The sequence below is a fragment of the Silurus meridionalis genome, chromosome 8 (genome assembly GCF_014805685.1).
Source record: "Silurus meridionalis isolate SWU-2019-XX chromosome 8, ASM1480568v1, whole genome shotgun sequence".
Taxonomy (NCBI): Eukaryota; Metazoa; Chordata; class Actinopteri; order Siluriformes; family Siluridae; genus Silurus; species Silurus meridionalis.
In genome coordinates, this window is record NC_060891.1 from 9299347 (window position 1) to 9314497 (window position 15151).

Genomic DNA, 15151 nt, shown 5'->3' on the forward strand with positions numbered 1-15151 from the left:
GTGATGTGTGTGTTTATGAATAGATGTAAATGAGGAATTGGTGGGTGGGGTTTTGTTACCACATGACCAAAACCAAATCATCATATTAATATAATATTATTTAACATAATAATACACTCGTTACTACAACCCCTTATTACAAATCATTCCTAAATATAATATTACTGTGTGCGTGTGTGTGTGTGTTTGCTCACTTTGGCTTGCAGAAGATCAGGATCTGAAATCATGTTAATTATTTCAAAGTTGTTTTCACTCCCAATCAGCATCCATTAAATTGTATTCGCTTCACCGGGGTGGATTTTCTCTACCAGAGGCAACAGGTGATCATCTGCAGACAGACCGACAGACAGACAGAGAGAGAGAGAGAGAGATTACTGAAAACTGCCTGTGTGTTTGTGTGTGTGTGTGTAACACCTACTGGATCTGCATTTCAAAATCTGCAGACTCCAACATGTATATGGTTAAGCGCTTCTGAAGTGCTGCAGCCATGGATACATCTTGCACATCTGAAACATGAGGTGGAGCTGGACTCTGTTCTACAGCTGGAACATGAGGTGGAGCTGGACTCTGTTCTACAGCTGTAACATGAGGTGGAGCTGGACTCTGTTCTACAGCTGGAACATGAGGTGGAGCTGGACTCTGTTCTACAGCTGGAACATGAGGTGAAGTTGGACTCTGTTCTACAGCTGGAACATGAGGTGGAGCTGGACTCTGTTCTACAGCTGGAACATGAGGTGGAGCTGGACTCTGTTCTACAGCTGGAACATGAGGTGGACCTGTACTCTGTTCTACAGCTGGAACTTGAGGTAGAGCTGGTTTCTCATCCACAGTTGTAAGCTCTTCTACAGCAGGAACTGTGTCTACTGCTGGGGCATTTTCTTTATTTGGCTCTACCTTCTGGCTTGGTGTGAAGGGAGTCATATTCTGAGTCTGTAACACACAGACACACACAGCTGTTAACACTTCATTTAATTTTTCATTTTTCATTTTTCATTTCATCATCACTGCTAGCAGGAAGCACTTGAGGGAACCAGCTAGAAGAGGTTCTTAAACCTTTTCAGCCAGTAATCCATTTAACTGCAATATTGAACTTTAGCATCAATTCATTTTAATGTGGACAGCAGGGGGTGGTAGATGTTTAGGGGACAGTCTTCAGCTGCAACAACTAATCGAATCGATAATAATCAATAATGAAATTGGTTGTGAGCGAATGCCGTCATCCTCATCATGTGAAAATGGTGTAGTTTAATGAAGTGTTATTGTGTAAACTGTTTGTTTGTAACTTCTGGACAGTTGCACTGGATCTGTTCTGTCGTGACTCGCGAGCATCAGGTTGCCTAATCGACTCGATCACGACATCGTCATGATTCAATTAAAATGGTGAGAACAAACACTAAATCTAAAAGCAGCAAATAACAGCATTTATACACCAAAGCATATTTTTTCATTTTTTTTTCATTAAGTCTGGTAACTTGCTGCGTTTCTCCGTTTCATTCTCTTTTAATAGCATTTGCCTACAACAGTAACTTATCTGTTCTCAAACGTGATTTACTGTGGCTTTACTACGTTCAAATGCTTGTTTTCAATGTTTGTATATTTAATTTATGCAAATATCATTTCATTATTATACAAAATTCAATTCATTATATATTCTAGATGTTTATATCATAAAATCTTTTATAATTTATATAGATTTTTAAGTGTTTGTCAACTTAGAAATCCAAATGTTGATTTACACAAATTGCTTCATCTTTCATACTCAAATTATTTTTGTTTTGTTTTTACAGAAAGAAGAAATCAGCATGAGTGAATGTGTTCAAGCTGAAATCCCACATGCACTCGTCAACAAACAGCTACTATAAGCTTTAAAATGTCTAAATTAAAGATTGTTAAACTCAATTTGTGACTTTTGCATTTGTTTTAAGTACATTTTTATACATAAATACCCTGAATTAGCATTTTATACAGTAATAATAAGCAAAACATCTAATTATAAAACTTTATTTTTTATTCAATTAATTGATAAAAATCATTAGATTAATTGAGTGTCGAAATAAATGTTAGTTGCAAAATTTATAATTATTATAATTACAATTATTATTATTATTATTATTATTATTATTATTATTATTAAGAAACAAATCACCCATAAAAGCCTCAAACAGGTGGACTTGCAGGGAAAAGCTGATAAATTTGACAAAAAATGAAAAAAAAATTCGAAAAAATAAAGAAGAAAAGAGTGATAATATTTCTATAAATGTTGCAGTGATCAGAAATGGACTTTTCGGCTAATGGTGTAGGAGACATCATCATTAGCCTCATGCTAGCCGAGTTTGCTAGCGCTGCTTTTGTGTTAACTATTTTTTTAGAATATTTGACACAAATTTGCCAAAAGACGAATACATTCAATTAATCGTTATTAAGATATTTATAATTTATATATAACTCACTGAATGTAGAATATTTAACCTGAGGATGAAACTTATTGAAGCTAAGATTAGTTGGCCGGCTAGTTAGCCTAGCTCAGTGGTTCTCAAAGTGTGGGACTCGGTGTTGCAAAGAGAATAAAACCCATGAAGCCTAGAAAGTCACCGTTACAGGGGGCTTACAGTCGCTCCATCCCGGCAGAGGGTCTTCATCCTCCACCTGGAACACGGAGTTTCTCCCGGAGCGCATTACTGATGATGCAGAGTTGTGATGAGTCGGTTATGAACGATTCCTTGATTCTGAACGAGTCTTTAATGTGACTCAGAAGAACGATTCGTCTCTAAGAGTCATTCGTTCATTTTCTACTGGACGCGCGTGAGCAAAGCATCGCAAAATCTCCGTAGTTTATGTAGAAGAACTAAATGACTTAAAAAAAAAAAATCAGTTCATTTTATTGAATGAGATTCAAAGAACCGAGTCACTAAAATGATCCGATCTTCCCATCACTTTTACAGCGACGGCAATTTGATCCTAGAAGCTCCGCCTCTCTGGTTGCGTCCGCATCTCTGATTGGTGCAGCAATTTTCAACTATGCACCAATCAACAGAAACCAAAACAAATGAACACGCCACAAAGCCACGCCCGTTTCCATGGAAGCCAGTACACAAACAATCTCCGTTTCCATGGAAACCAGTACACAAACAATCTCTTTTTCTGGCGACAGGACAATCAAGACTGCTTGTGGATAATTCTCAAAATATTTAATAAAAACACACTTTGTATACAAAAAATTTGAAGATGCAGGACACCAACACAAACAAGTACGTTTCTATTACTGTTTTTACTTTATTTATACTGATCAATTTCCTGTAATATTACATTCCCAGTGTAACAAAAATTATCTGTAACATGTGAATTGATCACATTTTTGTTCATATTAGAGCAAAGAGAGCTGCATCAGACATGCCACCACCCAGTGCTGCTAAAAAGCCTCGACTTGATGCTGCACCTCACAAAAACACAAAACTATCCCTCATCACTAGTGCATTAAAAACACTGCAGGATTCCTGTGGTGATGTTTTATCTTCAAACTTGATTGATGCACTACTTAAAGGGAAATGTGAACTTCCTTCTCTGACAGATGAAGAAAAATCTGTCATTTCCAAGTTTGGTGTAAACGAGGTCAGTTATTATCTTTTGTTTTATTTAGTGTGCATTCAATTCTTTAGCTGTGGATTTGAGTTTTCTCATTTTTAAAAGTCAATCCATAATTCACTGGTCCTGATGTTCTAAAATTAAACAGTAGATATGATTTGTCATGTCAAATGTTTACTCCAGGTTTTGGTTTATGCAAAGTCTTTTCCTAAACCTAATCTACAGTCAAGTCTTAACTCCCTAATATTTGTTTTAAATACATGACTTGAATACATGTTTGATTCAGTTGGTTGATTTTTTTCTTCTGTCTCATTTAGTCGTTGGCAGAGACATTTCTGAAAGCTGTTTTGGAGAAGATCAAGGTGGAGGAAGAGTCTATGGGACATGAACTCCTGCAGTCTCTCTGTAGGGTTTATGTGGGCTTGTGTCAAAAGAGAGGAGACTCTCATAAAGCACATGCCCTCGCCTACAGATTTCTTCAAGAAGGTGAGATTATATTAACATTTCATTATATATTTACTAAAAATTATCTGGACAGTGATATAAAGAAGTCAACTGTGTTCTTTTTTGGTTTTGTATTTCTTCCTATAAAGTGTATTTTAAGTCTGTGGTATCATTTTGTTTCCTTTGCAGACTTTTCTGAAGCCCCAAAACTGATATTGGTCATGGTGACAGCATGGCCAAGTGTTTTCTCCCATAACAGCCCTTTATGCAGAGCCATTCACATCGTGTGCAAAATGAAGGCATACGGAAAGTTTTATTACTTGCTCAAAAAATGTTTGCACTGGGATATGGTAAGTAGCTGATTCTTATCACAACAGTCACCAGAACAATCATTAAACATCATTTTTTAACTGGACGTTTAACGGGTTTTATTGCATTCTTAATCTATTTTTAATTTAAAATGTCCCTGTCATCTATGGAGCAAATTCATTATAAATTCATGTTAAATTAAATCATTCAATTCATAAATATAAATTTTTTACTACAACATTCAAGCTGAAAGTGTTACAGGACATCACTATTTTAGTCTTTTTTGATTAGTGTGAGTAAACGCTGATAACCAGCAGCAAAGAAACTGCACTTAACTCCAGCGTTAATGCTGCTGTTTATGACAAAATGATCAGATCAGTGCAATAAACATGCAAGCTAATAAATCTGTATTTCATAATATTCTAATAAAGGAAGTGATATAGAACCATGTGACACTGTTATTACTACTAAAAAAACAAACTAACTTTGTGCCTCAAATTACATTCTCATGTACTATTCTAGAGCATTATTTACACCTGCTACTGTCTGATACATAAACCCTTTAGTAACGCTGTGTGCTATTTTGCATGTGTATTTAAAATCTTGGAGTCATTTAGAGGTCATTTTCTAGGACTCCTCCTTACATAAGAGTTAATAAATGGAGGTTATAAAAGAGCAGAATGCACAGTTAGAGCTCTACCTCAGTATTTCAATCACTGCACTTGTGATTGGTTGTGACCTTTCAGTTATGATCATATTATTGTAAATATTGTTTCATTGATCTGGTTTTTAAAGAAAAGATGTATTTTCTGCCAGGAGCCTCCTGGAGACCCCTACAGAGCCATCACCAGCACACTGAAGGCTCTTCTGAAAGTCTGACATTCCAGAAGAGTAGTTGGTATGGTGATGATCTCTGTCCTGCTGCCTGGGACTACGTATTCAGCCTGGACCTTCTCTGTGCACAACTGGGCTGGATTTGGACCGTCTTTCATGTTATACGGTACTGAATGTGAAACCGCTTCAACGTGTTTAATTCTCATCTTTCTAGTTTTTTAAACATTTAATAGATGCAAACCGGCAAATGTGAAATATGAGACAGTGTGTGTCCCAAACACTGCAAATTTTCTATTCTTGTTGCATAAACTTACAAATGATGGTATTCTATTACTGCCACAAAAACACATGTCCAATTTTTTATTTATCAGAAAAAGTGTTTGGCTCATTTTGAATACTTGGCTGAAACAAACACAAACAGAGGAAACAAAGTTCAGAAACGTCTCTGTAGCAGCAATTTTCAGGCTACTTGGTAAGTTTCCTGTAAATCCCGTTTTAGAGCATTATCTCACATTATTTCTGGATTCTTCTGTTTTTCACTCATGTTCTTTGTCCATCTCAAACAGGGCGACTTGGCCAACAAGGCCTTAGGGAGAACGTGGTAGCATCAGTTGAGGATCTAACAAAAAGCGTAGCTGAGTTCGGGAGACAAAAAGGTATCACTTAAGGATCAAATAAACAAGTCCTTTATCTATCTTTATTCTCAGATTTTTACTTCTCTATCAACAGGAAAGTGCTTCAGCAAATCCTAATTATATGATGGATTTTGTGTGCAGATTTGCCGTGGGTGGTGCAGCTCGCAGTGGTTTATGCTACTCATGATCTGGCACCCAGCAACCCCAAAGTCGCTCTGAACGCTTTGGAGACGTGGAAAAAAGACCTCACAGAGCCCGTTCCTCCAGCCGTCACCAAGTGCCTAAAGCAGATCAGCTTTCTCTGTTTGCACATAAAGACAAAAAACTGTATTACAATAAATAATTAATAATAGATTAAATTTTTTATATTTTTGCACATAGATAAATAAAATACATAATAGATCTGCACAGTGTTATTGATTGTCTCTTTACAGTGGCAGGTCGTGCATTTCACACCCAATCGTCTGCCTTTAGTCCCAATCATCCTCTTACAGTTTTTCTCAACTGCTTTCAGTCATTTCTCACAACAGAACTGCATTTCTCAAAACTACTCGTCCCACCGTCAGAACCTGTTGTTAGTTCTTCACATCATATCAGCAATGTCTTGTTGTTTTCATCTATTTGCAATTGCTTTTGGACAACATGCAAATGGTTCTGTACATCTGTCAGCTGCTTTTGACAATTCTTGTTGCTTTTGTCCTGCTGTGCAAAATAACTTGTCCTGGCTCAGCTGAAATGTCACAACCAACAAACCAATTAGTCTTTTTCTCAGGTTGGAAGTCTGTACTATCAAAATGAGTAAACATGTTCTCAGAATTGTATGTCTGTACAGATTTCTACAAATTGTGAGTACATGTTTGCTACGAAATATGTCCAGAATTGACAAATTGCTCTCAGGTGAGTTTTCACCTTTCTCTCGTTAACAAAGAGAAACATGTGCAACTCTAGACTAACCAATGATCAACCAGTTCTGTGAAATAGCTCAGAGGTGCAAATCATGAAGACTGATTTGGCAAGGTCACATATATATACAGTGCACAACACAAGTGTTCCCCTTTCTGATAATGAAAGCTGAAGGAAGAAGAAGAGGATTAAGACTGCGTGGTGGAAGAGTACAGAGACACAGAAGAGGAAGGGGTATAAGATGCCAAAGATACACAGCGATTCCAGATGAAATCAGGGCCACACTGGTGGATCACGTTATTAATCATGTCCTTACAATGGAAGAGGCTGGTCGAAGGGTGCAGCCAAATGTTGGAAGAACAACTGTGTCATCAATAATTCAAACATTTTGTAGAGAGAACAGGTATGTAATGTACTGTAAAGTAATACTGTAGACTTACTGTTACATATACTGTAACACACCTTAGGTTTTCCATGCATACAGTATTCTTAGTTATTTACTGTATGAATCCAAATCCTGTGATCCTTATACTTCTATAATTTACAATATATTTTCTCATGTAGGACTACAAAACAACCTCGCAGGGGTGGCAGAGGGCCCCTTTTCACACCTCAGCAGGAGGAAGCAATTTGCAACATGGTTATGTCTAACAATGCCATAAGACTAAGGGAGATACGAAGTGCTATTGTTGAAGACAACAGTATCTTTGAAAATATACAATCTGTGAGCATTTCAACTATAGACAGGGTCTTGAAAAGACATGTAATCACCATGAAGCAGCTGTACAATGTACCCTTTGAAAGAAATGCTGACAGAGTGAAAGAGCTATGACTCCAGATTGTACAGGTATGTTGTATACCAACTATACTGTAAGAGTAACTTCTACACATTTAATATTGGTGGACCTTCATAGATCTTTACATTTGATGTAGCTGTAAACAATGAAGACAAATACAGTAATTTATGCACACTGTGTTTTTTCTGGTATATAGAGCATAATGGAAATGGAATCAAAAGAACCACCTCACAACTTCATATACTTGGATGAGGCTGGCTTCAACCTGGCCAAAGGCAGAAGGCGTGGTAGAAATCTAATCGGCCAGAGAGCTACTGTTGATGTCCCAGGCCAACGTGGAGAAAATCACTATGTGTGCTGCTATTTCAGACCAAGGTGTGCTAGCTCATATTCCTATTATGGGACCGTACAACACACAGCATCTCCTTACATTCTTAGACAATTTCTATAGAAATGTCATTCCTGAAGATGAAAGGGGCCTCAATCGAGATGATCTACCAAAGTGACAACATCAGGCAGTGGTTTGTCCACCACCGCAGAATGCTGATTGAATTCCTTCCACCCTACTCCCCGTTCCTGAACCCAATTGAAGAGTTTTTCTCGGCTTGGAGGTGGAAGGTTTATGATCATCAGCCACATACGCGGATGACACTGCTGGCTGCCATGGATGCAACATGTGAGGACATCTCAGCAGATGCATGCAAAGGCTGGATTAGGCACTCAAGAAGATTCTTTCCACCATGCATAGCAAGGGAAAATATATGTTGTGATGTGGATGCGAATCTGTGGCCCAACAGAGAGGACCGACATAACGCATAGGAAAACTGCCATATAATTTCACCTTTACCTTCTGTACATGTATAGTTTTTCCCACTTTGTCTTTTTCAGGATTTCATTTGTTGGTAAATAGCCTATGTGTAGTTTTCTTTGTTTTCTGTATGTAAGTACCACTATAGACAGTACAGTAAAACTGTGAATCCACTATGTTGTGCAGTTTGTACATGTTGTTTTGAGAAATGCACTTGGAGATCTGCAAACTTCAATTCTGATCTGAGAAATGACTGAAAGCAGTTGAGAAAAACTGTAATTTAACAAGTTATCACCAATACAGTGTTCTGATAGCACTTTTTTTACCCTCTCTAAGTTTATTTCCTGTAAAGCATGGGCTTGTCCAGGAGTTGGACCCGGGACCTCTCGCACCCGAAGCGAGAATCATACCACTAGACCAACAAGTCTTGCTGTAAAATAACCGAAAACTTTAAGGTGTCCAGTCAAAGCCGCCCTCTGTAACTGCAAGAAAAAGAAAGGCTCATTAGAGATTTAAACTTCATTTAAACTTTTGTAATAAAATGTTACTGTACATTGCAAACACGTGTCTTCTCTTCTCCATGCTAACATTTTAAAATCGTTACATGGTGCTACCTAAAATTTAAGATCGGAGAAGAGCTAGACTATTCAGTCCAACACTTGGCATTGATTTACCACTGGATTGACACTACACCCTGCACATGTAGGTGAAGGGAAGGTGAGATCCAAACAGCCAGAGGTCCAAGATTCTTTTTGTTTCTTTGTAATTAATTTACAGACTGTTTAGCATAAAACCAGAGTAATTTAAAGGTTGTCAGGCAATTATGGACTCAGTATATTAAATAGAAGAAATCGCCCTTGAAGGATTTTAATCTCTTTGGTGGTGTGAGGGAACGTGTAGCAAGCGAGAACCAAGTTATCAACCATACAGCATTATTACAGCTTGTGTTTACCCACACAAAGTTTATTTAGTGTAAAACTAAGACTCTTCCCAGAGTTGAACTCGGGACCTTTTGCACTCAAAAAACCATTCCCCTAGACTAACGAGCAAGGTGATGGGAGCTCAGCTCGCATGGCAAATTTTGGTACACCAGGGTAACCTCATAAAATGTCCACACAAGAGCAAGGTCTTGTTAAGAATTTGGTTGTTTCTGGACCACTAATGTAACAAGGAACCTAACAAGAACCAGGTAGCCACATTTCAAATTGATTTGCCACTGGAATGATACTATACCCTGCACATGTAGGTGAAGGGAAGGCGAGATCCAAACAGCCAGAGGCACAAGATTCGTTTTGTTTCCTTTAAATCTATTTACAGACTGTTAAGCATAAAACCAGAGTAGTAGCTTTGGAAGAAGAAGCAACTTTTTCTGGATTTCAACCTCTTTGGTGCTGTGAGAGAACAAGCAGCGAGCGAGATCCACGTTATCATTGATACAGTGTTTTGATAGCTCTTGTTCACCCGCACACAGTTTATTCAATGTAAAACCGGGGCTGGTCCAGGATTTGAACCCAGGACCTCTTGCACCAAAGCAAGAATAATACCCCTAGACCAACAAGCCAAGCACATGAAGTTGAAGGAAAGGCGAGAACCCAACAGCTGGAGATCCATGGATCTTTTTGTTATGCAAAGTAAAATCCTGGATCAACTACCCTGAATTCTCTAGACGAAAAAGACTCCTTGTGGAAGAAGTGTCTACTGATATGTCACTGCATAGTTAATGTGCTTTGCTGGCATATGTCTTTAATTAAAACAAAAAGAGAAAACTTTAATGTGTCTAGCCAAAGCTGCCTCTGTAACTGCAGGAAACAGAAAGGTTCATTAGTGATTTGAACTTGATTTAAACTTTTGTAATAAAATGTCACTGTACATTGCAAATACATGTCTCGTGATCTCCATGCGAACATTTTGAAACAGTTACTGTTGCTTTTGCTTTGAGAGTGCAGAACAATGTCAGGGAGAATTGGTCCTATTTCAAAGCATTAGTTATGTAGTGAATTGTTTTCGGGGTTCTCATTGAAGAAAGTGCAATGCCATTGTGCTACCTAAAATGTAAGATAGTACTGAAAGAGAGATTTTAATAACAGAAACTGTGTAATTTAGAGTGTCCAGCCAATACTGCCCTCTATAACTATGAGATGAAGGAGCTCTGCAGGAGAAGAGCTAGACTATTTAGTCTAACACTTGGCATTAATTTACCACTGGATTGACACTACACCCTGCACATGTAGGTGAAGGGAAGGCGAGCTCCAAACAGCCAGAGGTTCAAGATTCCTTTTGTTTCTCTGTAATCTATTTACATACTGTTTAGCATAAAATTAGAGTAATTTAAAGGTTGTCAGGCAATTATGGACTCAGTATATTAAATAGAAGTAATCACAAGAATCATACCCCTAGACCAATGAGCCAGGAGAAGAAAGCACAGGTCACATGGCAAAGCGCAAGGTCACTTCAAGAATTCGGTTGTTTGTGGACCAGTAATGTAACAAGGAACCTAACAAGAACCAAGTAGCCACATAAAAAATTTATTTAATTTTTAAAATTGATTTGCAACTGGAATGACACTATACTCTGCATATGCCATGGTGCTAGCTAAGAAGTTAGATAGTACTGAAAATGAGATTTTAGTATAAAAACAGGGTAACTTAAAGGTGTCTAGCCAACACTGGACTCTATAAATTGAGGAGATGAAGCAGCTCTGTTTTAGAAGAGCTAGACTATGCAATGTAACATTTTGCATTGATTTAACACTGGAATGACACAATACCCTGCACATGCAGGTGTAGGGAAGGCAAGTTCCAAACAGCCAGAGGTTCAAGATTCCTTTTGTTTCTTTGTAATCTATTTACAGACTGTTTAGCATAAAACCAGAGTAATTTAAAAGTCGTCTCCACCTTTAGTGGGATTTCCGAAGCTGTTTTTGTTGCTCTCTATTTTGCAAAGGTTGTCTGTTTCCATGATGGATCGTCGCAGCTGTGGCAAAATGACAGTGGCAAAAAACTTGCGTCTGAATCCTGTAATTATATGTGGATGATTGTTGACAATCAGAGGGCAATGCAATGGACTGCCAATTCTGCACAGCCTGTTGTGTGTTTTTGTATCACTTTGTTCTCGAGCAAAAGTCTTTTGTCAAGCATGTTTTGTGCATGCCGCTGACATTATGGCCGGCTGTGACAGCATCTCCTCCACAAGCTGGCGGTCCCATATCCCAGCCTTGCTACTGGTAGCGTGGCCGAGTGGTCTAAGGTGCTGGATTAAGGCTCCAATCTCTTTGGCGGTGTGGGTTTGAATCCCACTGCTGCAATTTTATAATTTTGGTCAAATACAGAAGATCTCCTTCCTTTAATACTGCAGATGTTGATCAGCGGGTCCAAAGCCTAGATCCGTCGAGTTCGAGGGTCGCTGTAAATGCTAGTCAAAAGGTGCTCGTTTTAGCTCTATGTTAAACTGTCTCACAAGCTCTTGTCAAATAGAATACAAAGATTATCCTCCACTGCACACAGTTTTTCTTTCAGTTTGTCAAGTTAAGCCTTTTTTAGTCAAAAAGTAATACACATTTGTATTTATTTCTCTGAACAACCAGATAAGTCCAAAACACACATACTAAGCTTGTTTTCAGAAAACAATAAAAGACTGGATTATGCAGATCAGTGTACTATGTACAGCATTGTTGTGAAATCTGTCCTGTTCACATTATGCAATACACCGAATTACTTTTAGGTGACACCTTTTCTTTCACAAACACTGTAAATAAGAGAGTGTCATGGTTCATCATTGATCCATCTCCTAATTGAATTTATTAAGATTAAATGCCACTATAGAAACGAAAAAATAAGGAATCTGAGGATACTAGCAGATAAGACATTGCATTATTTTCCTATTGCACTTTATTTACACACAGATTTAGCCACACAGTTGCACACTTTTGTGCCATTCCTGGAACCAGATTCTGTTCAAATGAGAGACCATGCTTAGCTATCATGATAACAAAACAAGTGTTCAAGCCACTGATGTCAAATGAAAGCTAGACTGGTGTGTCACAGCGAGGTTTCAACTATTTTTGTCCAAAGACATGCTCAAGCATTTGGATGAGTCTTCGATGTTTAATAAAATTTTGCCAAAATATTTCAGTATCAAACAAGCAGCAGAAGACTTGAGCATTATCCAAGCAAACTGTAGAATCGAACAGAGTCAGCATGTTAAATAGTTTTTTCTCATGTTCTTTCAGTATCAACTCAGTATCAGTATCAACTCAACAAGTCTTCCCTGCATGGGCTCAGTTCAGAAAAAATGACCAAGAGGGTACACACCTGTCAGAAGTGGGATTCGAACCCACACCTCTAAGAGGAGACTGCGACCTGAACGCAGCGCCTTAGACCGCTCGGCCATCTTGACAGCCAGGATTTAATGCCTCTCGCCTTGGTGACCATGTCTAGGTCATATGGTGAACACGCAAATGTAGAAGACGTATTTCGTTCGCGGTTTAATTATCTACGTGGATGACTTTAAATAGTTCTGCTGCAGTGTTAAAGAGTTGTGTTCTGATGGAACAATCTGTGGGGAATTTGTAAAGCACTAAGATCACAAATAATGTAGTAGGCATGATTTTAACACGGCGCATTGAGACCCCAACGGATTTTAGGTCCGTCACCTTATCCTTTCAGCCATGATTATGGAAGGTTTTCCATGACCCCTGCACATCCATCAATGAGTCAACTGGTGCATGCCTGCATCAAAAGGAAACCAATGGCAATCTTTCTGTTTGGTGCACAAAGTAGGCAGGTCATTCTAATCCAGCATTTGTCCTTTTCACCCATGTACTCATCACATGCAGATATTAGAGTAATAGGATTTGGAAATTGTTTTTTACTTTTCTCCACTCTGTTGTGATACTCATCTTTATCTGTGATCTCAATCTATGTCCACCTCTCTGCCAATCACATGCGAGCACTACATTCTTAACCTTATTCCCAATGAAAAGGGGCTCATATAAAATGATGTGGCATTTATTAAATGTATGATTAAAAATGACTTTGGCCTAACTGTCCTTAGGCTAGCTGAAAATGTGCATATAGGCAGATGTTGAACACAGAATTTGGATACCTTGATGGCATTATGTGTTCAGATTGCCATTGAGGAATGGGACTGAGGTATTAAACAGGTAACAGTTAGCAGAGGATGGTTTCGATCCATCGACCTCTGGGTTATGGGCCCAGCACGCTTCCGCTGCGCCACTCTGCTCACTGCAAGCAACCAAGACGGGACTCACATCTTGTGGCAAAGAGTGGCTAGGATCTTCTCTTCTAGCTTCCAAACGGTGCTGGGAAACCCAGTGGGGTTCTTGTCAATATCAGATGAAGCTTCAATTGAATTTGGATTACAATGTAAAGGATTTAGTCAGAGACCATGCTCAGCTATCATGATAAAAAAACAAGTGTTCAAGCCAGTGATCTCAAATGAAACCTAGACTTTTGCTATGGTGACCATGTGTAGGCCAAACAATGAACTCGCAAAACTCATGGATGTATTTTGTTGGCATTTTAATTATCTACGGGTTTGACTTCAAAACATGCTGCTGCAGTGTTAAAGAGCTGTGTTCCAGCATTTCTTCTCTTCAACTCTTCGCTTTACTTTTCTTCACTCTGAAGCGATACTCATCCTTATCTGTGATCTTAATCGATTTCCACCTCTCTGCTAATCACATTTAAGCACTACATTCTTACACTTATTCCCAATGAAAGGTGGCTCATATAAAATTGTGACATTTATTAAATGTATGAGTAAAAATTACTCTGGCCTAAGAACACTTGTGTTCAGATTGCCATAAAGGAATCCTTGATCACAATTTCCTTGTAGAGCTTTTTCTTAATCTGCAAAATAGTCCAACCAATATGAAATAAAATGATAGGATTTTATTTTACTTTTTTTGTATATTCAAAAGGTCCAAATGACACATACTAAGTTTATTTTTAGAAAACATTAAAGGACTGGATTATGCAGACCAGTGTGCAGTGTAAAGCCATACACTGATTTGCTTTTATGTGACACTTTTCTTTTACAAAAGCTGTACATGAGAAAGTGTCAAGGTTCATGGCGAATAATGCTCTTTACACTTTGGGAGACAATGATCCACCTCCTAATTGAATTATCAAGATAAAATGCCACTGTAAAAAAGAACAAAAAAGGAATCCGAGGATACTAGCAGAAAGGACGTTTAAAGGATTTGAGGGGTGGAGAAAAAGGACCAAGGGAAAGAGACATCAGTGGACACACAACAGGACGGAGACTTATGGACTCAAATGGAGTTGATGGACAGCCTGCAGAATGACCTGATCGCGAACAAGAAACAGGAATGGAAGGTGAAGAGGGAAAAGAAAAGGAGGACAAGCAAGTGAAACCAACGAAAAGAATGAGGTCAGTAAAGGTCATACACAATATAGATGTTGCCAGGAAGAAGGTCCATAAACAAGACATAGTAAATACTGAAAACAGGTTTGACTCGCTAAAGGACTTGGAGGAGATGGACTGAGATGATGGTATCTGTCATTGCTCTAATATGCGTTATGCTGCTAAGAATTGTGGCTTTTAATGCCAGAGGATTAACAGATATAAGAAAATTTGAGAAAATTAAGAAAATCTGCAAAGCTAAAGATAATATTTTGTTACAGAAGACTAACTGGAGGAAAGAAATTAATGACAGAAATAAAGAAAAGGTGGAAAGGAGAGGTGTTATTTAACAATAGGGATGATAGGATGGACAGAGGTGTAGCATTTTTAATAAGGGAAAACAGTGGCGCAACATGTAAAACAATATACAGCGATTAAGAAGGGAAATGTAT

At 38.2% G+C, this 15151-nt stretch overlaps 3 protein-coding genes, 1 long non-coding RNA gene and 2 other non-coding genes across 6 annotated transcripts in view; 2 read left to right on the forward strand and 4 right to left on the reverse strand.

The window, feature by feature from the left end:
• LOC124390066 (polyadenylate-binding protein 1-like 2) overlaps positions 1–15151 on the reverse strand; it is a gene marked incomplete at its 3' end in the record, with an annotated part of 369871 nt that overhangs the window by 299383 nt on the left and 55337 nt on the right. The gene's annotated exons all lie outside the window — the stretch shown is intronic.
• LOC124389743 overlaps positions 1–15151 on the reverse strand; it is a 379509-nt gene that overhangs the window by 152580 nt on the left and 211778 nt on the right. The gene's annotated exons all lie outside the window — the stretch shown is intronic.
• Positions 716–1899, forward strand: LOC124389754. The gene is made up of 2 exons (XR_006926636.1): positions 716–1380; positions 1788–1899. It is a non-coding gene; the product is annotated as an uncharacterized LOC124389754 (long non-coding RNA).
• Positions 3463–6172, forward strand: LOC124389741 (little elongation complex subunit 1-like). Its single transcript, XM_046855205.1, has 7 exons — positions 3463–3609; positions 3900–4068; positions 4216–4376; positions 5152–5335; positions 5541–5641; positions 5736–5825; positions 5946–6172. Exons 3-7 carry the CDS (start codon positions 4292–4294, stop codon positions 6149–6151), a joined length of 666 nt encoding a protein of 221 aa, XP_046711161.1. The 5' UTR covers positions 3463–3609; positions 3900–4068; positions 4216–4291; the 3' UTR covers positions 6152–6172.
• Positions 12624–12707, reverse strand: trnal-cag. The gene has a single exon. It is a non-coding gene; the product is annotated as a tRNA-Leu (tRNA).
• Positions 13482–13553, reverse strand: trnam-cau. The gene has a single exon. It is a non-coding gene; the product is annotated as a tRNA-Met (tRNA).